We start from the raw sequence: 24,789 nt of genomic DNA, 5'->3' as shown, positions 1-24,789 counted from the left end.
GAACGCCTCCGATCACGAGGTGGGCCCCCTGAGGCGGCGCTCTCCGGGCCCCGTGAAACAACAGGGCCTGGGATTTATCAAGCGCCACCTCCAGACCCAACCGTCGGATCCTGCCGATGACGAAGGCCACCCCCGCGCAGGAAAGACGGGCAGACTCTCGCAAGTCCCTCCCCCGGGCCACGACCAAAGTGTCGTCCGCGTAGCAAACTAAACCTAACCTAACCTAACCTAACCTAACCTAACCTAACCTAACCTAACCTAACCTAACCTAACCTAACCTAACCTAACCTAACCTAACCTAACCTAACCTAACCTAACCTAACCTAACCTAACCGGCTTTGAGCTACGCCGGTGGACAGCACCATAAGAAAACCGAAAAAGGTTGTGTCCAAGGGTCCATTGCGGGTCCGACCCTCTGGAACCTCCTGCTCGATCCCCTTTTGAGGACTCTAAAGGGTCGTGGGGAGTTCTGCCAAGCCTATGCAGACGACGTAGTCATTGTCTTCGATGGTGACGACGCGTTGCATATTGAGAGACGGGCAAATCTGATCCTGGAGCTCGTCGGAGCATGGGGCAGAAAAAACAAGCTGCTATTTGCGCCGCAGAAGACGCGGTCTATGGTAATTACTAATAAAATCAAATATGACGTCCCAAGGCTGGAAATGGGGGGAATCTCTATTGAAAGTGTTGACGAGATTAAGATCCTGGGGTTGACCATAGACCGCAAATTGACTTTCAACACTCATGTCGACAACACTAGGGTGAGAGTGGCGCAAATATACAAGCAATTAGCCAGAGCTGCCAGGGTCAGTTGGGGACTCCACCCCGAGGTTATCCGAGCGATATACTCTGCAGTGGTGGAGCCCATAGTCCTCTACGCGGCTAGCGCTTGGGCTCGGGCGGCGGAGAAGGTGGGCGTTCGGAGACGCCTATGGACGTTGCAGAGAGACTTTGCGCAAAAAATTATAAAGGCACACAGGACCGTCTCACTCAACTCGGCCCTGCTGCTGGCCGGACTGCTTCCTCTGGATATCCGTATCCGGGAGGCAGCCTTGCTATATGAGGAAAGGAAGGGGCACTTCCGGCGCGTGGTGGGTGATCGGGAGGTTGAGAGACCGGTGCCTGTAAATCGGATGGCGCACCCGGCAGCAAACCTCGACCTTAAATATGGAATCATCATGGATAGTGCAGAACTAGAAGCCAGGAACGACCAAAATGCCTTACACATCTACACGGATGGGAGTAAGATGGAAGGCAAAGTCGGGGCAGCACTGTCCATATGGAAAGATGGAGTCGAGGTTAGCTCAAAAAGATATAGGCTCGAACCCTACTGCACAGTCTACCAGGCGGAGTTGTTGGCGCTGGCGAGGGCCACTAGTGTGATAATGGGATCAGGGGCGAGTGAGTTCTGTGTTTTTTGTGACTCAAGAGCGGCACTAGACTCTATAATAAACAATGATTGCTATCACCCGTTGGCCGTGGAAGCTAGAGAAAATATTATAGCTCTACAAAGAATAGGCAAAATAATAAAAATATTGTGGATCAAGGCCCACGTGGGAGTTAAAGGAAATGAGAGAGCTGACAAATTGGCAAAGGAAGCGGCCCTTAAACTAAAAACTAAAGCGGACTACAGCGCTTGCCCGGTGTCCTATATTAAAACGCAAATAAGGGGAACCTCTATAAAAGAATGGCACCGTAGATATGACGACGGGGAAACAGCATCGGTCACCAAGGCCTTCTTTCCACGGGTGGAGACGGCGTACCCTACTGTGAGGAAACTGAAATTTGACCAAACATTGACACAACTCATGACTGGACACGGGGGGTTTCTGTCTTATCTGTATCGGTTTAAGCTGAGAGACAGTCCGGCATGCCCATGCGACTCAATATACGACGAAACGCCCTTACACATTATAACAGAATGTGCCATATTTAGCCGGGAGAGGCAAGACCTAGAAACTAAGATAAAAATTAAAATTTGTACAGTAGAAATTAAAAATATAATGGAAAATAAAAAAGTAAGAGACAGTTTTATAACGTATTGTAAAGATATTGTTAGTAAAGTCATAAGTAAAAATAAATAATAGACACACATATGATTACGTATATCATAAGTATATATTAACATATGATAAGAAATAGTAATATAATGTAAGTTAGATAAGATATGCAAATAAGAATGTAAATAAAGTGTAAAAATTAGATATTAACAATTGTAATAGTATATAAGACACGAAAATAGATAATAAGCAACTTAGATAATAGTAATAGTGTAAATAATAAATGTATAAATGTAGACTGATAGCTATAAGTCACATAATAAAACAAAAGAACTTAAAATTATTGAACCTGTACAAAATATAAAAAAATAGAGTTTAGATAAAGTAGGCCGAAATCCCAGCGGCAATAATGTGAAAGAAGTGCGTGGATGTGACGTATGGGTATAGATGCGGAAGGATGATTGATAGAACTAGAATGAATGAGGTACAACAGGTCTCCAATTAATTTGGAGGAGAGATTAGTTAAAAAAGAAAAAAAAAAAAAAAAAAAAAAAAAAAAAAAAAAAAAAAAAAAAAAAAAAAAAACCTAACCTAACCTAACCTAACCTAACCTAACCCAGTTCCCCCTCAGCTCTCGTGGCGGTCGGATCGTTTTGCGTGCGCTCCGCGTTTAAAAAATCGAACGAACGGGTTATTTTACGCAAAATATAAAGTGTTATATATCAAAAGGTGCGCGTTCGCGAATACTATCCGTGTGTGAAAAAAGTGCGAAAATCGAACTACTCTGTGAGACACCAGGTCCAAAAAAACGGATTCTAACCTGCAAATTAGATATTCCAGACGCAACGCTGCCTGATTTTCAGCGACAACTTACGTTTCTTGAACTGCAGTTCGAAGCGCACCAGGGGCAGCTACAATCAGGTGAAGTCTCGGATTTTTCCGGGTAAAACTCGCCGAGCCACAAAGGAAAAACCGAAAACCACGTGGCCACGTGCTCCTAGTTCCCGACGTCTTGGAGAAATTTCACCAACTCGAAATCGTGAACTATGTCAAGACACGTCATTTGACACTTCGAACTTCGAAATCGGAGCATCCCCCTGGAAGTTGGAAGACTTTGAAGGCACTACGAACTTAGATCTCATCCAGAGCTGAAACAAGATCTATGACGTCACCTTTTCTGGACCCCTAGATATTGCCCACCACTTGGACAATAATTGAACAAAATTTCAGGAATTTTTGACAGGTAGTTTTCGAGTTACAGAGGACATAAAAAACCTGTGACGTCACGCAGAGCCGAAAGTACCTATGACATCCTGCTCCCGGCAGCACCCTAAAGAAAACCTCCTACAAGGAAGGAAACTCCTCGGGACCAACCCCCTGAGACGCGAAGTTTCTGCACTAGAAGCTATTTGCAGAAAATTGTCAGCCACCTCCAGCTTCGGCAGCTTCCTGAGGGTGGTGTGGACTACGGAGGACCTCCGGACAGGCGGGACATCAGGGACCGGTTCACCTCCTGTGGAACAAAATTTTTAGATTGTAAGTAGGACTAAGGATAGATTTTATATAGAATTTAAGGTGGAACAAGGGTACCGGCCGGCATTACCGCTTAAGTTTGTACACCCCCTGGAGCCTCAGGGGAGCGAGATATCGCAAAAATAACAAAAAATCGGATGTCTTAGGGACAAGCGATCATAGGGTCGACTAACATATTGGCACCCCAAAAAACCACCCCCAACGAGATTTTTTGGAAAAACGGGAAAAATTTCGGTTTTCCCGATTTCCAAAGCAGAAAACAAGGGACTTGACGGTAAATTTGGGCCGCGACCAATACCCCAGTATTTTTCCCCGTCTCGATATCCCGTTCCTAAGGTCAAAACCAGGCAAACGAAGCTGGCAAAAAACTACCCCTAAGTTTGAGGGCGAATAAAAAATCGACCGAGTGACCTATCCCTTTGTGGTCTCGGGACCGGACGGCCCAAATTAAAATACTGCACCCCGGTACTTTTCCCGGCGAAATCGGAAAATTGGAACTAAATTAACAGGTTGTTTAAAATACTTATTCAAGCAGTTCGACGGCAGAGGGATAAAATTGTTTAGGTATTTAAAAATTCCAAAAATACCTCATATCTCGTAAACCGTGCGTCCTAGCCCAAAAATAACGAAAAATTTCTACCCCCCTCCCTAGCCCACCCCCCTGCTCCGCAAACCCCGCGGATAAAAAATCGACCGAGTGACCTATCCCTTTGTGGTCTCGGGACCGGACGGCCCAAATTAAAATACTGCACCCCGGTACTTTTCCCGGCGAAATCGGAAAATTGGAACTAAATTAACAGGTTGTTTAAAATACTTATTCAAGCAGTTCGACGGCAGAGGGATAAAATTGTTTAGGTATTTAAAAATTCCAAAAATACCTCATATCTCGTAAACCGTGCGTCCTAGCCCAAAAATAACGAAAAATTTCTACCCCCCTCCCTAGACCACCCCCCTGCTCCGCAAACCCCAACCCTTAAACCTCCCCTCCCCCTGCACCCAACCCCTAGGGTCCCAACCCCCTACCCCTAAAATTAACTAATGTCCATTATTACTTGGACTCTGAAAAATTTTTAGTATCAAATTTATAATTATAAAATATTAAAAAATTATTTACTATTATTTTGGCATACTCATAAATAGGTAGTATAAGGACACTTTAGGGGTAGCAACCCCCAAATTAAATAATGCGCCTTATCTCGCGAACGGGAAGAGCTACAGTAACGGGGTTTTTTGCATGAAATAGGGCTTAGTCTGGAGCAGTTTTTTGGATAGAGGTGGAGACTCTACGTAGAGTCGAAACTTAAAACTTTACATTATAAGATCGAAATCGAATTGACTGACCGTGTATCTTTTAAGTTGTAAAAATACCTACCTAGTTACATTCTCATACTGACTCTAGGTAGAGTAAAATTTTGTGCGCTTCAATAACAAATTTTTTTTTTTGCATACATTCCTACACACACACACACACACACACACACACACACACACACGCACACACACACTTACGCACATATACACATACACACACACATTAACACACACACACAAGCATATAAATAAAAAACCTTCTTACCGACACTCGACGAGTCTAGAACTCGTATAGCCTGACGGAATCTGTAACAAAAAACAAAAAACAGAGATATAATTTTTTATTTATTTTATTTTGCTTATTTGTACCGTCCCTTATATAACTTATACAAACCTTTTGTGACGTCCTGTTTATGTAATTATATTACGTGATATTGACGCGTCCTCACTGCAAGGAAAATAAAAATAAAATTAACGATGTACGCAAATATTAGAACCCCAGTGACCAAAAATCTAAACTCTCCTCCGAAAAACGCAGAACATGCTGGATCATCCAAAACAGATGACCCAAATATTACAAGGAGCGTAAGACGAAGTGTGGGAGAATGGGAATCAGCCAAGGCCGACCAAGCCATAAAATTGAAAACACCAACATCTCCCACAAAAAAGCCATCTGAAGCCCCCCAAAAACAAAAAATACAAGGCTTTCCAAGCAAGACTGCGGAAGCTAGAGCCTGTCTTAGTAAGGCCAAATTAAATCTTGAAAATTCGAGAAATTTGAAGACTGATATAAAAATGGCAGTCTTACAAGCAATAGAAAGGCTTTATGAGCTTGTAAAAGAGGCGGAAGGAAAAGTTATAAGGGGGCAGAAAGTAGAGGAAAAGGGAACGCATAAAGAGAAAGAAGCAGAGACCAAGGAAAAGGATAAAGGTCAGGATGAGACCTTAAATGCATTAAAGAAAAAACTGGAAGAAAATTGCAGTCTCCTAAGAGAAAACTCCGAGAAGATGGAAGAGCTGAAACAAATATTCAGGACTCAAAAAGCGACTTATGCGGATGTGGTGGTATCCCAGCCGGGGAGGCAATCCCCAAAATCCACCACATTACATTCAATAATGGTCTCATCTAAAGACGAAAATGAAACAGGCGATGGTATTCTCACGGAACTCCGAAAAACTGCTAGTGAAGATGAAGGGTGGGTGAGAGTGGAAAGAGTGAGGAAGATTAAAGACAGGAAAGTTATAATGAGTTACAGAACAGAAGAAGAGAGAACAAAGGCAACGCAAAGATTAAAAAAGTCAGAGGGGGAACTCGTCGTTGAAGAGATAAAAAATAAGGATCCCTTATTGATACTCTATAATGTTTTAAAGATGCATTCCGACGAGGACCTCCAAAAAGCCTTAAGAAGCAAAAATAAAGACCTCTTCCGTAACCTCAACAAAGAGGATGACAGGATAGAGGTAAAATATAAAAAGAGTGCCCGTAACCCTCACACCCACCACGTAGTGCTAAAAGTGTCCCCAACCATCTGGAACCGAGCCCTGAGCATGGGGTCGCTGCACATTGATATACAACCAGTTAGAGTGGCGGACCAAACGCCACTGGTGCAGTGTACCCTCTGTCTGGGGTTCGGACATAGCAGAAAATTCTGTAAAGAAGCTTTACCAAGCTGCAGCCATTGCGGCGGACCACATATGAGGGCCGATTGTCCGGACAGACTGACAGGCATAGAGCCTACCTGCTGTAACTGCCGGAAGGCAAATATGACAACCACAGCACACAACGCTTTTAGTAGGGAGTGCCCCGTAATGGCAAAATGGGACAATATAGCACGGCGAGCAGTGGAATACCACTGCTAAAGTTAGACCAAAGAATGGACCCCCATCACCCCCCTACAGAGTTTTACAAGCAAACCTCCAAAGGAAAAAATTAGCAACCGCTGAGTTGGCCATTGAAGCCACTACTCGGAAAGCCGCAATAGCCTTAATTCAAGAGCCTTACGTGGGCGGGGCAAGGAGTATGAAAGGATTCCGGGGCGTAAGGGTCTTCCAAAGCACTGCACAAGGAGATGGGACTGTCAAAGCTGCGATAGCTGTCTTTGATCACAACTTGGACGTGATACAGTGCCCGCAACTCACCACCAATAACATCGTGGTGGTGGGGATCCGGACCAGCGCCTGGGAGATCACGCTGGTGTCCTATTACTTCGAGCCAGACAAGCCCATAGAGTCTTATCTGGAACAGATCAAAAGGATAGAGAGAAAAACGGGACCCAAAAGGCTTATCTTTGGAGGTGACGCGAATGCTAAGAGTACCTGGTGGGGGAGTAAGGAAGATGATGCACGAGGAGAACAACTGATGGGGACTCTCGGAGAGTTGGGCCTACAGATTCTAAACGAGGGAGATGTCCCGACATTTGATACGATCAGAGGAGGTAAGAGGTACCAAAGCCGCGTGGATGTGACGTTCTGTACTGAAGACATGCTGGACCTGATAGACGGATGGCGAGTCGATGAAGACCTAGTGAGCTCGGACCACAATGGTATGGTATTCAATATTAGACTCCAAAAATCAAAAAGCATCAAAATTGAAAGAACTACTAGGATATTTAACACTAAAAAAGCCAATTGGAGCCTGTTTCATGAGAAGATGGCCCAATTACTGCTAGATAACAATATGACAACTTTGATAGATACAATAGACAATAAAACAAAAGTAGAATCTGCAATCGATACATATACAAACATAATAACAAAAACTTGTGAACAATCAATTCCAAAAAAGACAAGCAGAGAAATACTTACCATACCGTGGTGGTCGGAGAAGCTCGCAGAGATGAGGAAGGAGACGAACACGATGAGACGCCGCATCAGGAACGCAGCGCAGGATCGAAGACAACACGTGGTTGATGAGTACCTGAAACAAAAAGAAAAATATGAGTCGGAAGTTAGAGAGGCCCAAGCCGGGAGCTGGAAGGAGTTCTGTGGGAAGCAGGACAGGGAAGGGGTCTGGGAGGGAATATATAGGGTGATGAGTAGAGCTCGGACAAGGGAGGAAGATTGCCCTTTAACGGATGTGGATGGAGCCCCGCTGGACCCTGAAAAGTCAGCAAAGCTCTTGGCAGAGACCTTCTACCCGGAGGACCGGGAAGAAGAGGATAATGATGAGCATGCCGAAACCAGAAGGAGGGCTAAAATAAGCGAAGGTGTGCATGATGAGCATGTACCCTCGTTTACTGTTAACGAACTCAAGCATGCTCTAAGAAGCTTTAACCCAAAGAAGGCACCAGGGGCAGATGGACTCACGTCCGATATATGCACTCATGCAATAGACCTAGACCAAAAACTCTTTCTCGGTCTAATCAATAAGTGTTTAGAACATAGATACTTTCCGAAAATCTGGAAAGCGGCAACAGTGGTGATACTGAGGAAGCCGGGAAAGAACTCGTACACTGAACCGAAATCGCACAGGCCGATTGGTCTTTTGCCTGTGCTGGGAAAGCTGTACGAGAAGATGCTGGTGGCCCGACTCAAGTACCATCTATTACCGAAGATGAGTACTCGCCAATTCGGCTTCATGCCCCAAAGGAGCACCGAGGACTCCCTCTATACACTAATGCAACATGTAAAAGAGAAACTGAAGGAAAAACGCATTATTACAATAGTGTCATTGGATATAGAGGGAGCCTTCGATAGCGCGTGGTGGCCGGCTTTGGAGGTCCGATTGGCTGAGGAAAAGTGTCCGGAGTACTTGAGACGGGTCATCAGCAGCTATCTCAGCGACAGAAAGGTTTCAGTGCGCTACGCAGGTGCTGAATATGACAGGGCTACTACCAAAGGTTGCGTGCAGGGATCCATCGGAGGCCCAATTTTATGGAACTTGCTCCTCGACCCATTAATTCACCAACTTCAAGCCAGAGGTGAATACATACAAGCATTTGCCGATGATGTGGTCCTGGTGTTCGATGGAGACTCTGCACTGCAAATAGAAAGACAGGCAAACACCTCCCTCGAACATGTTCAAGCGTGGGGCGTCCGAAATAAGCTCAAATTCGCGCCGCACAAAACTTGTGCGATGACAATAACGCGGAGGCTTAAGTACGACACACCACGCTTGAACATGGGCGGAACGGAGATCGCCACCTATAAAGAACTCAAGATCTTGGGGCTCACTATCGACGATAAGCTCACATTCAACACACACGTTAGGAATGTATGTAAAAAAGCTATCGGGATGTATAAAATCCTCGCACGCACAGCTAGAGTTAGTTGGGGATTGAGTCCTGAGGTTATCAGGGTGATATATGTGGCGGTAGTAGAGCCTACGGTGCTGTACGCGGCTGCAGTGTGGCACGAATCAGTATATAAGCTGGGGGTCCAAAAACAGCTAAATGTTATCCAAAGGGGCTTCGCTCAAAAACTTTGTAATGCATATCGCACGGTCTCCCTGAACTCGGCACTGTTAATGGCTGGGATACTCCCTTTGGATCTCCGAGTTCGAGAGGCAGCCTCTCTATTTGAGGCCAAGAAGGGAGTATGCCAGTCATGGCTTGGGGACAGGGAGATCGAGCGAATGTCGTCCGCGATGGATGCCCCTCATCCCGCAGAGCAACAGGGTCTGGAGTTCGGCAATCTGGTAGACGAGGAACAATACAACAATCTCAACCATCTTGACGTGAGAATTTTCACGGACGGGAGCAAGATTGAGGGCCGAGTCGGGGCCGCTTTATCCATTTGGGATGGTGAGGTCGAGATAAGGTCCCTCAAGCTTGCTCTCGCACCCTACTGTACCGTCTATCAGGCCGAACTCCTGGCTCTAAGCTATGCAGTTAAGGAAGCCCAGCTCCGAAACGGGTCTACTTTTGGAGTCTTTAGCGACAGCAAAGCGGCACTCCTCACAGTCACAAACCACGGTTCCCTCCATCCACTAGCCGTAAACATAAGAAAAATGTTAAAAGAATGCACACTGCAAAATAAGACCGTTGCCTTATACTGGATTAAGGCACACGCGGGATTGGAGGGAAACGAGCGAGCAGATCAACTCGCTAAGGAAGCCGCTCTGCTGTCGAAAAGAAGCCCACATTACGACCTGTGCCCCGTTTCATACGTCAAGCGAATCATCCGGGGTGGCTCGCTTGACGAATGGAACAGGCGATATCGGGATAGTGACAGAGCATCAGTCACCAAAATATTTTTTCCGGATGCAGTAGCGGCGTACAGCACTGTAAGGAAAATGAGGATAACTGGGCACATTACCCAGTTCACTACGGGGCATGGAGGGTTCTCCGAATACTTGGCTAGGTTCAAGCGTAAGGGGGACCCCTCGTGTGCCTGTGAACCTGGCATGCCGGAAACGGTCGAACACCTGCTGACGAGTTGTCCCATTTTTGGAAAGCAAAGGTTCGAGCTTGAAAACAAAATAAATATAATTGTAAATAAGGAAAATTTGTGTAAATTGATAGTTGAAAAGAATGTTAAGGAACTGTTTATAGAATATGCTGTACAAATAGTAAAAATAGTAAATAAGAAAAACAAAGAATAAAACTATGTTATCACAATATCGTGAGTATATTGTAGAGTAGCATTAATGGAATAAGTTAAAATAAATAGTAGTTAAGTATAGCGTAAGATATAGTCGGTAAGAAAAATTGTATGTAAATTATTATGTAGATTAAGAAATTGTAATAAAAGTAAACTGCCCATCCCAAAACATCCTAGACCCCAAGTTAAGTTTAAGAATTAAGAATTAAAGTATGAATGAGAAGAACGAAAGTACGAGAGGGATAAATGATAGAACTGGAATGGTAATAGAGGACGGAATGCCTGAGAAGACCCTAGACTAAGTAACAAAAATGAAAGACCTTATGTCCAGCCTTCAAAGCTTTGCACCCTTGCAGAGAAAAGAGTGACAATAAAAAAAAAAAAAAAATAAAAAAAAAAAAGTGTGTGTGTCCGCTCCGACGCACGACTGGAGTTTACTGGATATAAAAAATTAAACGAAACAATACGAGAAATAGTTCTATATTACGACAACACGATACACTACAGATTATTAACAAATTAACGAGACACAAAACAAACGACTAACAAATATATGAAAATACAATAATGAGAGAAACGCGCGATCAGTACGAGGCTTTGTGGCGGACTGCCGGCGCAGCAGCCCGGCGTCACCTGCAATAACGCGGCCGCGCGTTGGCTCCTGATTGGCGCGCGCACGCATCACGCAATCAGGAGCCAATCAGGCGCATAACGCATTTCGTGTGACATGCTAGTACGATTTTGATTGGCGCGCGCACGCATCACGCAATCAGGAGCCAATCAGGCGCATAACGCATTTCGTGTGACATGCTAGTACGATTTTGGTCCCCATAATTTTCATACCCCGGGCCTATATATGTAAATCGATTCTAAAGGAGTAAACTCCAAAAAGTGTGTGTGTCCGCTCCGACGCACGACTGGAGTTTACTGGATATAAAAAATTAAACGAAACAATACGAGAAATAGTTCTATATTACGACAACACGATACACTACAGATTATTAACAAATTAACGAGACACAAAACAAACGACTAACAAATATATGAAAATACAATAATGAGAGAAACGCGCGATCAGTACGAGGCTTTGTGGCGGACTGCCGGCGCAGCAGCCCGGCGTCACCTGCGATAACGCATTTCGTGTGACATGCGCAATCAGGCGCATAACGCATTTCGTGTGACATGCTAGTACGATTTTGGTCCCCATAATTTTCATACCCCGGGCCTATATATGTAAATCGATTCTAAAGGAGTAAACTCCAAAAAAACCTAACCTAACCTAACCTAACCTAACCTAACCTAACCTAACCTAAACCTAAACCTAAACCTAAACTTAAACCTAAAAATTCTGTCACATGTTTAATGAAATATAATTGAAACAAGTGTATTCATTATGTAACCATTCATATACTAAAAGAAACTTAACAAAACATAGATTCTTATGACTATGCTCTATGAGCTGGCGCCGAATCTTGTTGGAATACCCACTGCCTGTTATTGAACATGGTATGGGAAACAGGTTCCACAAGATTCGTCAGGACTGTATTTTGATACACAACTGCATTCGTTTTTACACCTTTCTGCTTAACCCCATCTGAAGGGCCAACAGTTTCTGATTACGTTTGGGATTTCTTTGAATTCGCGCCTTCACAGCTTTTATCACTGCTGGAGTTCTAACAGACCGAGGGCGACCACTTCTTGACCTGTCATCTACACTAGAGTCTTCATTGTATCGTTTGATGGTACGATACACGAATCTTTTGGTTATATTCAAATTTTTCAGTATGTTAAAAATTTGAATTGGCGCGTAACCGCAACGATGCAACGCAATAACTGCAACACGGTCTTTTTTAAGCGTCCACTCCATATTTAAAAATGAGTAAAATTCTAAAAGTATACATTTTTATTTTCATGAACAATTCGAAATTCGAATTCAATAAACATTTTTGTGGTCAGTATTTTAAAAGAAAAGTTTTTACTTTGTGACAATACTTATGACCTAACTAGTTATATTTCAAAGAGAAATAAAGGGCATCACTACTATGCATAGAGTAAATGCGAATAAAGTGGCTGTTGTTTTTAATGAGTTACTAACGGCAAAGAATTTTCTTACAAGTAGGTAGGTACTACATTTCTGACAAAATATAACATATTGAAAAAACCGGCACAATCCGGTTCGTGCCTACCAATATCTCAAACGTTACTTAGACCAATTCTTTCCATTCCTATCATTTTTGTGAAACGACGAATAGCTAACGTGACTCTAATTACTAAATTAGAGTCTCATTATGAGATCATAGCTATTCGTCCTTTCACATAAATGATAGGAATGGAAAGAGTTGGTATTCAAACAGTCGCCATTATTTTTTTGTCTAATGTTTTACCTAAAAATGTACAATTTGATTTATTTTCATATCGGGTATTTGAATATATACCTCAACTATTAGGTACAATGTTTTTAATTCAAATTCAAATTCAAAATCATTTATTTCAACTTAGATGTCAGTATAACACACTTGTTGAATGTCAAAATATAAATAACAACGTTAACTCTACCACCGGTTCCAAAAAAAGCCACAGTCCTGAGAAGAACCGGCAAAACAAACTAAGCGGGCTTTTTTTTGTTTTTTCTCAAATATTTACTTCTCTTTTTTTTTAAATAAGTAAAAATATTTGCAATAAAGGAAAAAAAAACAATTGTAAAGTACAATTAAAAAAAAAAAAAAATAATGAAAAGGCCAGGAGCGAACGCCTCATTCCCACGTAGTGCCATCTAGTAGTGGAGGTTTCGTTGTCATTTGTACCTGAGACGTCCCCATTATCCCCAAAAACAACAGATTTTTACATATCTTTCTATATTAACAAAAAACATTAAAACCAATAACACCTGAGACTTACCTCTATAATATATATGATGGTTCAAACGCTAAATAACGTTTATAAATCACAGTCGTCTTCTATTACTATCAAATAAATAAAAGAGAGCAAATAGTACAGGATCCCTGGTACACTTTTCATAATTTATTACTAACAAGCTGATTTTTCGAGAGTAGCTTCCTTTTGACTAGACGCCCAACTTTTTTCCTTACAGTAACTTACAGTAATTTTTCATGACCTTGTTTATGATACATGTGAGAGAGGGGGGACTCCCTAACAAAACCTTATATTTTGTAGGACAAATATTTTTTCACGTTATTTAGATAATTATCTCGATAATTAACAAAGATAAATCCGGTTAGTAATAAATTTTTAAAATTCGTGAAATCAACGTATTTTATCCTTGCTACCCCTAGTAAGCTACCATTTACCAAAGTTACTGTAAGGAAAAAAGTTGGGCGTCTAGTCAAGAGGAAGCTACTCACGAAAAATCAGCTTGTTAGTAATAAATGATGAAAAGTGTACCAGGGATCCTGTACTAAAAGTTTCTAGCACTAAATTAATTGCCACCACAAGAATTTGAAATGCGATTTTTTTAAAGTTAGCAGCTATTAACATGCGTATTCAGAGTTGTTTTGTGAACTTTCAATATTCTACTACCATGACATGGGGTAAATTGGGATTCTGGGGTAAATTGGGACAAACCTGCGGAAGATTCTCAAAGTACTTGTAGCACGGAATCTACCTAATTTTCTTTAAGGTAATATTTATCAATGTATAGAAGAAAAACCAAGTTAACTATGGAAGTACTAAACATGAGTTTAGTTGGTCCCAAAAATTCGTCAAATTAAATTTAAAATAGTGGTTGAAAAGGGCGTTTTAAAACAGCTTAAAGAACTTTTAAAAAAAGTAATATTATCGTTGTTTTTTCAATAAGATCACAGTTTATATAAGTTTTTAATACATCTGGAAATACCACAACAAACGGTAAGTTGCAATATTCTTATTTTAAATACAATATTTCGACAAAATAAAAAATTTATATTTTTTCCTTTCTTTTTGGGGAAAATTGGGACGTATGTAGGGTAATTTGGAACGAGACTGGAAAAATTAGGGACGAGAAAACACAAAATTGGAACGCCAAAAGACAAAATAGGGATGGCTTGTTAGGGTTGTCACTGATATCTTATAATAGATTTTTTAGCCTATACTATCACTTAATTGCGTGATGTAAAGAAGGTTAATGTGTTTATCAGTTAGTTTATGTAAGTATTATAGGTAAAAGAAAAGTATATATATAATTACTTTTTCTCGCGACATTTACCTTGTAATATCTGCCCGGTCGTATGCTCTTTATAGCAATAAAAAAAATTAAAAGTTAAAAGAACTCAACGAATCAAAACTTTTGTTATTTCAGAATCTATTCACGCGTCGAATCATGATTTTGTTAACATTCACAACGAACACATACAAATAAAAACAGGCCTCAGATTTTAAATGTAACATTAATTAAAAATCCGAGATATCCAATTATGAGTGAGTGAATTAATTGAGTTTAGTTATGTAGCTTAGAAAGAATTTCTTTTATTTTTGTTATTATTGGCAGTAATCAGATAAAGCTGTTTTTTTATCTTATTCACCTGATATCTTACTCTTGCTCAAAGATCATTTTGAAAATGTTGATTAAATAAAATTGTATTAATGCATTTCCAGTCCTTTTGTTTTCTATTTTTTATTCAATTTTATGATTTTGTTTCAGAGTTGTGATTTTTAAGGAAATTAAATAATAATTTTCTAAAATATAACATGCACATACTTTTTATGATCATTGTATTGTTGATTATCATTCACGTCACATCGCTTCGGAATAGAAACCAGCTTAATTTACACTATGTTGTGTATTGTGCTTAAATTATGGATTGTATTCATCATTTCGGTCCATATAAATAATTATATGGCACCTACCTATATATCGCAGTACTGCGAGTTGACAACCCTTACAAATATCCCAATTTAACCCTTAACCGTGTCAATTTACCCCGGACGCTGGGTAAATTGGGACGGCCATTATTTTACCGATTATTTCTTTAAAATGAATAATTAAAATAATGTAACGGTTTTTATCACCTAGGTACGTTCAAGACTCAACTTATTTCTTTGGTTGAGCAGTGACTATTTAATTGGAACTATTTTAAAATTTAATCTGAAGGTCGATTTTGTCCCTATTTACCCCATTGTACGGTATTAAACTACAAAAAATGGAATATTTTGCAACGAATCTAGAACCATAGATTATACACTTAATTGTCTAGAACTATTGAGCGTCGAAAGATTTCCTGGTTTTTTCCCCATTCACCTCTCAATCCCTAATCACCCCGTTTTAGGTACTTATCATGGAACGATGACAATTCAACATAAAAAAAAATTGAAAAATGAAAAAAAAGGAAAAATTGAACTTCAACAAAAAAAGGAAAAATAAATAATAGTTTAAAAAACTAACAAAATACACTTTCAAATTCATTAAAATTTATATTCAATTTTTTAGCTAGATTTTCTATAAAAGCGTATTTTGTTAATTTTTAAACTATTATTTATTAGATGTTCAGGGTACGTTTGATAATGTAGATCTGTCCACATTAGTGAAAGTTCTAATTGAACTTGAATTTCCCGGTCAATTATGTAAATGGATTTTTATTAATCTTTGTAAAAGGAAATTATTTATAAAACATAATCACTGTATATATGGACCATAGACTGCATCACATAGAGTGATGCAAGCTCTATTTTATCTCTTATCTTGTTTAATAAACTTCTCAAGTTCTAAATTTTGTGAATAATTTTGCTGTAAACATTTTACAATTTAATCATTTTACATTTGTCATTGACTTTTTGGCGGGAACGCGAGGAGTGAAGTTGTGTGATTTGTTTTATTTTGTCTATTTAGTGTTTCTTCAGGTTTTAATGTGTAATAACGGTTGGTTTATTAACTGTTTAATATCTGTGAAAGTGCACAAATGTGGGAAAATTAAACAAAGCCGTTGGACGTAACTTCTCGGGATCTTCCAAAAAGTCCACTGAAAAAATTTCAGTAAATGACCACTATTTTACTGAGATTATATTTCATCCCTTATCATCTCATCTCATTTCATTTAATTTCATCTCAGTTGATTAATGTCTCAAACTAATCATCGTCACTTCATTTCATTTCACTCCTAAAATAACATTTTTCATAAAAATAAGAATATACATTAAAATAAGACATGACCTAAAGGTCCTAGTTACCAGGTCATAATATACAAAAAAATATCTTCTGACTGCTGTCATTACCTACCTACATATAAAATTTAATGTAATTGTTTGATTGCGTATTTCAGAAAATACACAATATTAAAAAAATACGCCTTAATATTGAGATACGTACTGTAAATATACGGTAAATAATAAAGACCTTCGTATCCACAGAAATAATGTAATCAGTGTTCTTGTTTCTCAAATTTTTCATAAAACAAGAAATTTTTGTTTGAAGTATTCTATTTCATTCCGACTTTAGTATTAAAAACTATTTAATATTTTTATCAATAACATATAATCAAGTAGATGTTTTGAAGTTTTTTTGTTAACAAAATGGGAATATTTGGCACTTCCTCGCCTTTTGATCAAGATGTTGGTAAGTAATTTTGTAATGTAACTTAATAAATAATCTTTTCTATTCATTGCATTTTATAGATTGTAAAACAATTTGGATATTATATACATATTTGACATGAGTCTGCGTCATGAGAACGAAATTTCTTTTGTTATCTCGAGTGACGGACTAAGCGTTTGCTTTGTGTCGTTTCGTAAATTTGTCAAAAGAAATCATCACAATAGTTTGTATAATAGAAATGTGTGCAGTCGTGCCGTCGTTATTGCAAGAACTTTTTTTATTTTTTTTATTGCTTAGATGGGTGGACGTGCTCACAGGCCACCTGGTATTAAGTGGTTACTGGAACTCATAGACATTTACAACGTAAATGCGCCACCGCAAATGAGATATAAGTTCTAAGGTCTCAGTATAGTCACAACAGCTACCCCACCCTTCAAACTGAAATGCATTACTACTTCACGGCAGAAATAGGCAGGGAGGTGGTACCCACCCGTGCGGACTCACAGGAGGTCGTACCACCAGTAATTACGCAAATTATAATTTTGCGGGACTTATTCAATATGACTTGTTCTTATATAATAACCTCATATTTCTTACCTAAGTTATTTAAAGTCTCCATTAGTTAAGCAGAGTTTTCTTTCTTTTTTATCAAAACTATCTAAACTAGCCTTAACATTCCACACATTCGTCAACATACCACCCGGACCTAAACCCCTGTTCAATTTACAAATTATATAATATATATTATAATATATAATATTAAATCAATATATAATGAGTATTTTAAACAAAATACTTTTACATATTGAGGACACAAATAATAAGGTGGTGTGGCAGGTACCATCACAGAACACAAGATATTTGACAGATGCCTAAATTTTACTCGTGACATTTTCAAGAAAAGCTTGCATATAAACAACTTATGAACAATTACATTTGGACTGTCAGTCTACTGAGCAATTTCACCCACTCAGTGGAGGATCTACCCTTTATTATAATCCCTCAAACTGGTAATCAATTAACAGTCTCTAAACTAAACTCTGCCAAGACCTGTCTTCAATCATTTTATTAACAAGACTAGCTGACCCGGCAGACTTCGCAGTGCCTCAATCGATAAATAAAATACCTAAGCTTTTGTATAAAATAAACTTAAAACAAACACAAGGAATCTGTCCAAAGGCGGATACATCAAAGGAAAAACAAAATTGTTATTTTTATTTAATTTTGAGCATTTTCTTATTTATCTGCTTTTTAGACCTTCTCTGGACTTGCACAAATAATTCAAGACCCAAATTACTCAAATCGGTCCAGCCGTTCTCGAGTTTTAGCGAGACTAACGAACAGCAATTCATTTTTATATATACTTAGTCTGGCCATAATACTGTTACAATTAAAAATAAACAAAATATTACATTTGAATTTGGAATCTGTCATTTTTATATGATTGCTCATTGTGTTTTCTCATTTTGGCGCCATTACATTGTACAATATTTTGCAATATTAAAATGGAGTGGGGTGATAAAGAGAACCGAATCGCTGTGATTGCATTACATAAAGTAGGTATGGAACCAAATGCAATTTTTAAAACTCTCCATACGCTTGGTATTAGTAAAATGTTTGTGTACCGGGCTATTAATAGGTGCAATGAGACCTCCTCTGTTTGTGACAGAAAAAGATTTGGCCGCCCACGTAGTGTTCGTACGAAAAAGGTAGTCAAAGCAGTAAGGGAAAGAATTCGAAGAAATCCTGTCCGAAAGGAAAAGATTTTATCTCGGGAGAACCATGTCGCGTATTTTAAAAGATGACTTAGACTTGCAGCCTATAAGAGACGTACTGGTCATTTCTTAACTGATAATTTAAAAGAGAATAGGGTGGTAAAATCGAAACAACTACTGAAGCGGTATGCAAAGGGAGGTCTTAGAAAAATTTTGTTTACGGATGAGAAAACTTTTACAATTGAGCAATATTTTAACAAACAAAATGACCGTATTTCTGCTCAAAGCTCTAAGGAAGCTTCCCAATTAGTCGACAGAGTGCAACGTGGGCACTATCCAACTTCAGTGATGGTTTGGTGGGGTATTAGCTATGAAGGAGTGACTGAGCCATACTTTTGTGAAAAAGGTATCAAAACATCGGCACAAGTGTATCAAGATACCATTCTTGAGAAGGTAGTGAAGCCCCTTAACAACACCATGTTCAATAATCAAGAATGGTCCTTCCAGCAAGACTGGGCGCCAGGTCATAAAGCTCAGTCTACGCAGTCTTGGACTTCATCAGAGCTGAAGACTGGCCGTCGTCTAGTCCCGATCTTAATCCGCTGGATTATGATTTATAGTCAGTTTTAGAGAGTACGGCTTGCTCTAAACGCCATGATAATTTGGAGTCCCTAAAACAATCCGTACGATGGCAGTGAAAATTTTTCCCATGGAAAGAGTGCATGCTTCTATTGATAACTGGCCTCAACGTTTAAAGGACTGTATTGCAGCCAATGGAGACCACTTCGAATAAGCTTTTTATACTTTAAATTATTTTATATTTATGTATTAAACTAACACACTGTAAAAGTAATAAATGTTATTTGCAATAGAATTTTTTTTTCCTTTGTCTCAGTATTTATGGCAAGACTAGGTATAGATAATATGATAAAATCCAAATACTAAAATAAACTATAACAATTTTTTTTCTTTCTATTAATGCTATCAAGTATATAGTAGTTATATAGTATTATATATATGTATATATATATAGCTATATATAGTAGCTATATAGTAGTAATTCGTTTTTTAATTTATTATTGATGATGGGCAGGTCCGTTCACAGTCCATCTAGTTTTAAATATTAATGTAGTCCATTGGCAACAAAGTACTCAACTAAGAGCAACGCTTGTTTTTCACTGTGTACGAAAAACTTTTTAATTGTATGTTAGATGCAGAATGTGTACCAAAAAAAAACAATGGCGTAAATCTGATATTATTGTACTGTGTGGGAAATAAAATCCTCTAGACATTATAGCAATGTGTTTTTTTTAAAGTACTCAATAAATAAACACACTAAATCTACTGAATAACACCAACAATTGACAATGCTCAAGCAATAATTGATGGTTCCTTTTTTTTTATGGATGAATACACAAACTCATTGTGGTGGACAGTGGTGTTAAAGGATTGCCAGAGCCCATAAACATGAGGTCATGAGGTTTCAATTATAAATATGGCCTCTAAGAATTTTTTGATTCAACTTTGTAAAATAAATAAAACTTAAATTACAAAAAAAAACAATACCTATTTATCGGGCCTTTGTGTTCCCAATCTTCCTTTAGATGTATTTGTCATTTCGCTTTTCCGCTTTCGATTTCATAAGGACCAAGATATTTAGAGTGAAGCTTGTTCCCTTGACTAAATTGTATCTTATTAATAACAATCAAATCTCCAATTTTGTATAGTTTAGCTTCTTTTCTACTCTTATTACAACTTCACACATTTTCTTTGTTGATCTTCACCAGTCTCCTTTCTTCAACTTTTCGTCGTCCTCTCCCACGATTCATTCTTATAATTTCTTTTTGAATCTTCATCGGTAGAATGATAAGTCTACTTCTGTTCTTCTCTTTAAGCAGTATTCCAAATAGTAAGGTTTCGCCGACATATATATTTAATTTTGTCAGAGTAATCCATACTTTTCTGATTTGATGTCTTGATTAAAGATTTTTTTTATTTGATGTTATGCATCAACAGTAGATGTTTTTAATTGAACTTCAATTTAGTTTACTCCATTAAAAGAGCTCAAGAAGTTATTTTCTTATGGTATTTTTTCCAAATTTTGTACTTTAAATGGCTCTCGTGTAAAGTTGCAAAAATGTCGCTTAAACCAAACAGCCTTTCATCCCTCGATATGCAGAATGTGTGTATAACTGTGGATATAACTGTGTCATTTGATCCGAACAGAACGCGCAACGAGTGAAAATAACACCAGCGAGGAGTGGGGACTGATCATGGAGATATGTGATCGCGCCGGTGCATCTTCTACCAGTGCGAAGGAGTGTCTCCGTGCCGTCATGCGGCGCTTGGCGCATCCCGACCCACACGTACAGGTTCACGCCGCCACACTGCTCGACGCCTGCGTTGCAAATTGCGGTCGTTTCTTCCACCTGGAAGTCGCCTCGCGAGACTTCGAGACCGAGTTCCGGCGCCTGCTGTCTCGCGCGCAGCCTCCTGTCGCCGCTCGTCTCCGCGCCCTGCTCCGCAAGTGGGCCGAGGGCGAGTTTCGCGACGACCCGCAGCTCGACCTCATCCCGGCGCTGCACGCGCGCCTCCCGACCACTGAGGCTCCCGCGGCCGCGGCCCCGAGCCCGGCGCCGGCCGCGCAGCGCGAGCAGGACGAGCTGGCGCGCGCCATTGCTCTGTCTCTGCGAGAGAGTCAGCCGGCGCCGGGCCCGACCTCCGCGGCGGCCCCCGGCGCCGGCTCCACGCTGTACCCGCGAGTGGAGACCGCGCCGGCGCGCCCTGTGCGCGCTCTCTACGATTTCGAAGCAGCGGAAGATAACGAACTTACTTTTCTAGCTGGCGAAATTGGTACGTTTCGACACTTTTATATTTGGATGTATTTAACATATTGCCAATACCTTTCAGATTTCCTTTGTCGTAACATTTTAAAGTGACTGCCCTTGTGTGCGCACACTTTCAAATCTGGCCTTCGTCCGTATTGTTCCTTTATTTCCGATGGCAGCATCATTGAAGATAAATCGTTAAAATAAGTAATGTTGTTACATACATAAAATAATTTTTTTTAATGTCATTTGATATATTTTATGTACATTGATTTTCAAGTAGCTTTTGTTCACATTACATTTCAAAGTACATTTAAACCGGCGGGATCTCCGCACAGCGCGACCTATCGAATATTGATTGAAAGGACACCATTTTCCCCTTAGAAGCCTTAATGCACTGTTGCACGCCAATAAACGAGGAGTTCGGAAGTCAGTGAGCTCATGTCTGTCTGTGTAGTCTTATGCAGCTAAGAAGCGACTATTTTTAGAATGAACCGATCAGGAATTCGCTTATACCAAATTTAATGAATAATAACACAAAGGGGAACGCCCACTGTCCATAGTGTGCTGGGTCCAAGATTATAAAAAATATAATAAAAATAAAAATTCGTTTTGAGGTTAATTTTCTATATAAATAAGTGTCGGATTGTGAGATACTTCAAGAACTTTTCTTTTCTTAATGCTTAAGATGTTCTTAATGTATTTTTATCCAATTGTAGTTGTTAGGGTATAAAAAAACACACTTCTTTAAATAGGTATCTATATTTTCTTCATCTTCATACACAATTAGTAAATCATCTAAAAATAGCACAGGAGAGCATATACACGGTTTTAAATCTCGGTCAGGTTAAAACCACAATTCACACAATGTTTTTCAGTCATAGTATGAAACGTTATTGATAAAAGTTAAATAAATCGAAGAAAAATCAGAACACATCCATTCTGAACGCAAGCACAAGCAGCAAGCGAAGTGTCAGTCAGTCAGATTAAATTCAGTGTTGTCAGTATAAAGAAAAATAATTACATGAAATTCATATATCGATAATTTTTTTAAATAACCGATAATTGATTTATTTCTTAATCTTTTTTTTACGAGTACACATTATTTTTTTATGTTTTTGTTTCAGTTGTACATATTTAAATAACAATACTAGTAAAGTTTTTTTTTATTGCTTAGATAGGTGGATGAGCCCACAGCCACCCTGGTGTTAAGTTGTTACTGGAGCTCACAGACATCTACAACGTAAATGCGCCACCCACCTTGAGATATAAGTTCTAAGGTCTTAAGTATATGTAGTTACAAGTTAAAGTCCAATGGGTATGTCTTTGATGTTATTTTATGTGCTTATAATCCATTAAAATCGATTGATTAACAATAATACTTAAATTGATTTATTTATATGTTTTATTTATATACTTAAAATGTTTACTTAATACGTAAAAGGTTTTGATGCCGGCAATATTTTTCCCGCAAAAAATAAAATACCTTGTTTTTTCAATAGAGTTACTTTTTTAAACTACTTATTGTAAACTGTAGTGGTGTTTATTTGGAAGAAAGTAAATGCATATTTATTTATGACAAAATTAATGCACTAAGTATTTTTTCTCTAATCTATTGTCCGCTTTGGGTCTGAAATGGGCATTCCCCTTTTCTTAAATTGTATTTATTGACAGAAACGGCTCGTTATGAATACCCGTTATCTATTGAACACCAGTATAACATGCTATAAAATTGTCTGTTTTCAATTCCGTACTGTCCTTTATACTATATACCTAGTTCTGTTGAATTGTGTACATGCGTGCGTACCTATATGAGACATCACAAAGTGAGACAGGAAGTCGAGGTCTATTGTACTGCAAGTATATCGGCTGTCCCACGTGTGTCGTGTACCTATACTACTCGCCAGGTATAACTACTCGGAGAATGTTGTCATCCGCTAGTGAATCACTTCATGATTTCTATGACTCATACTATTTCTCATATTACGTGACTAAAGCATGTTGCAAATTTACATGGTTAGGCATTATTCTGCCTATTTCTGAGCGAAGCAGCTAGCTTATTACTAAATGGAAATTGAATTTTATTTATCTATACTAATATATTAAATCTACAGTGGTTTTTATGGATGTTCCGTTATAACTACTGAACCATGCATCTGGTTGACTTGAAATTTAGTATCCATGTAGAAAATACATGTACTTAATGGATAGGCTAATATTTATATGAGTGTTGCACTTCTTACATCAGTTTCAAAGGTGCTAATGATGAGAATCTTTGTGGGGGTGAGATGTAATATGGTAGGCAGCGGCTTGGCTCTGCCCCTGGCATTGATGAAGTCCATGGGCGACGGTAACCACTCACCATCAGATGGGCCGTACGCTCGTCTGCATACAAGGGCAATAAAAAAAATTTTTAATTTTAAATGCCCAGCGAATCGGACGGATACAGCTAGTCGTATTATAATCTCAAATAAAGTATATGATGAATCTACGTTAGAAAGAAGATAGCGCGTTGCTGAGAATAAAGAGATCCTTCATAGAAGAGTTGTGTTCGCAGTTCACGTGACCGACTCGAGTGATCCGAACTGGTGGAAAGGGTACAACGATCGCGGCGAGGGACTGTTTCCTGCCAACTTTGTGACGGAGGAACTGGCTGTGGGCGCCCCGGCCGCCGCCGCTGACGAGCCTCCAGCCGAGCTGGCCGCGACCGGCGCCGACGAGGCGGACGGCATCGACGAGGCGGCGCTGGACGAGGCACTGGCCCTGCTGCACGAGGCGGACCCGGCGTGCGCGGGCTCGGCGGGCGAGGACGCGCGGCTGGCGCGGCTGGAGGCGCGCGCGGCCGCCACCGGCGCGCTCGTGGACGCGGCGCTGGAGCGAGCCGACCGCCGCCACGCTCGCCTCACGCAGCTCAGCGCCGACCTGGTGGACGCGCTCAACCTCTACCACACGCTGATGCGCGAGCCGCACTACGCGCCGCACTACCCGCCCGCGCACCCGCCCGCACACCCGCCGGCGCACCCGCGCTGCTGACGCCGCGGACTGTGATCGCCCTTTGCTAATAAACTACTATTTATCAACAAATCTGTGTTTCATTACGACTACCAGCAGCTCGCGGTGTGATATTTTATATTTCTGTACCTGTTTACTCGTATATGAACTATAATACCGTAATGTCGTATTTTTTCTAAAACAAAATAAATAAACCTCTAATTTATTTTTTGCGTTTTAGCGTAGTTACATGGTAATTTCAATAACATGCCCCGTCGCCTGGTCGGAGACGGCCCCCGCCCGGGACTGGCGGCTGTAGCGCGGCCGCCGCCTGCTGACGAGAGACT

General features: G+C 39.9%; 2 protein-coding genes across 2 annotated transcripts; both read left to right on the top strand.

Moving 5' to 3' along the window:
* Window positions 1-662: 662 nt before the first annotated feature.
* On the top strand, window positions 663-10,386 carry LOC134201861 (uncharacterized). The gene is made up of 4 exons (XM_062677118.1): window positions 663-1,769; window positions 3,327-3,486; window positions 5,383-6,602; window positions 6,676-10,386. The coding sequence occupies exons 1-4, from the start codon at window positions 663-665 to the stop codon at window positions 10,384-10,386; spliced, it is 6,198 nt and encodes a 2,065-aa protein (XP_062533102.1).
* A 6,175-nt stretch (window positions 10,387-16,561) lies between these two features.
* LOC101742296 (signal transducing adapter molecule 2) lies at window positions 16,562-24,535 on the top strand. Its single transcript, XM_038010625.2, has 3 exons — window positions 16,562-16,929; window positions 20,850-21,476; window positions 24,009-24,535. Exons 1-3 carry the CDS (start codon window positions 16,887-16,889, stop codon window positions 24,482-24,484), a joined length of 1,146 nt encoding a protein of 381 aa, XP_037866553.1. The 5' UTR covers window positions 16,562-16,886; the 3' UTR covers window positions 24,485-24,535.
* Window positions 24,536-24,789: the final 254 nt, after the last annotated feature.

Source organism: Bombyx mori, chromosome 4 (assembly GCF_030269925.1).
Source record: "Bombyx mori chromosome 4, ASM3026992v2".
Taxonomy (NCBI): domain Eukaryota; kingdom Metazoa; phylum Arthropoda; class Insecta; order Lepidoptera; family Bombycidae; genus Bombyx; species Bombyx mori.
Note: the sequence above shows the minus strand (reverse complement) of the source record. Positions and strands in the feature narration are given on the sequence as shown.

Coding starts and splice junctions, on each gene's coding strand:
- LOC134201861 (XM_062677118.1), top strand. CDS start 663: ATGGGGGGAATCTCTATTGAAAGTGTTGACGAGATTAAGATCCTGGGG. Junction 3,487..5,382: donor TACGGAGGACCTCCGGACAG/GCGGGACATCAG, acceptor CGAAAAACGCAG/AACATGCTGGATCATCCAAA. Junction 6,603..6,675: donor CCTGCTGTAACTGCCGGAAG/GCAAATATGACA, acceptor GGGACAATATAG/CACGGCGAGCAGTGGAATAC.
- LOC101742296 (XM_038010625.2), top strand. CDS start 16,887: ATGGGAATATTTGGCACTTCCTCGCCTTTTGATCAAGATGTTG. Junction 16,930..20,849: donor GCCTTTTGATCAAGATGTTG/GTAAGTAATTTT, acceptor TGATCCGAACAG/AACGCGCAACGAGTGAAAAT. Junction 21,477..24,008: donor TTTTCTAGCTGGCGAAATTG/GTACGTTTCGAC, acceptor TTGTGTTCGCAG/TTCACGTGACCGACTCGAGT.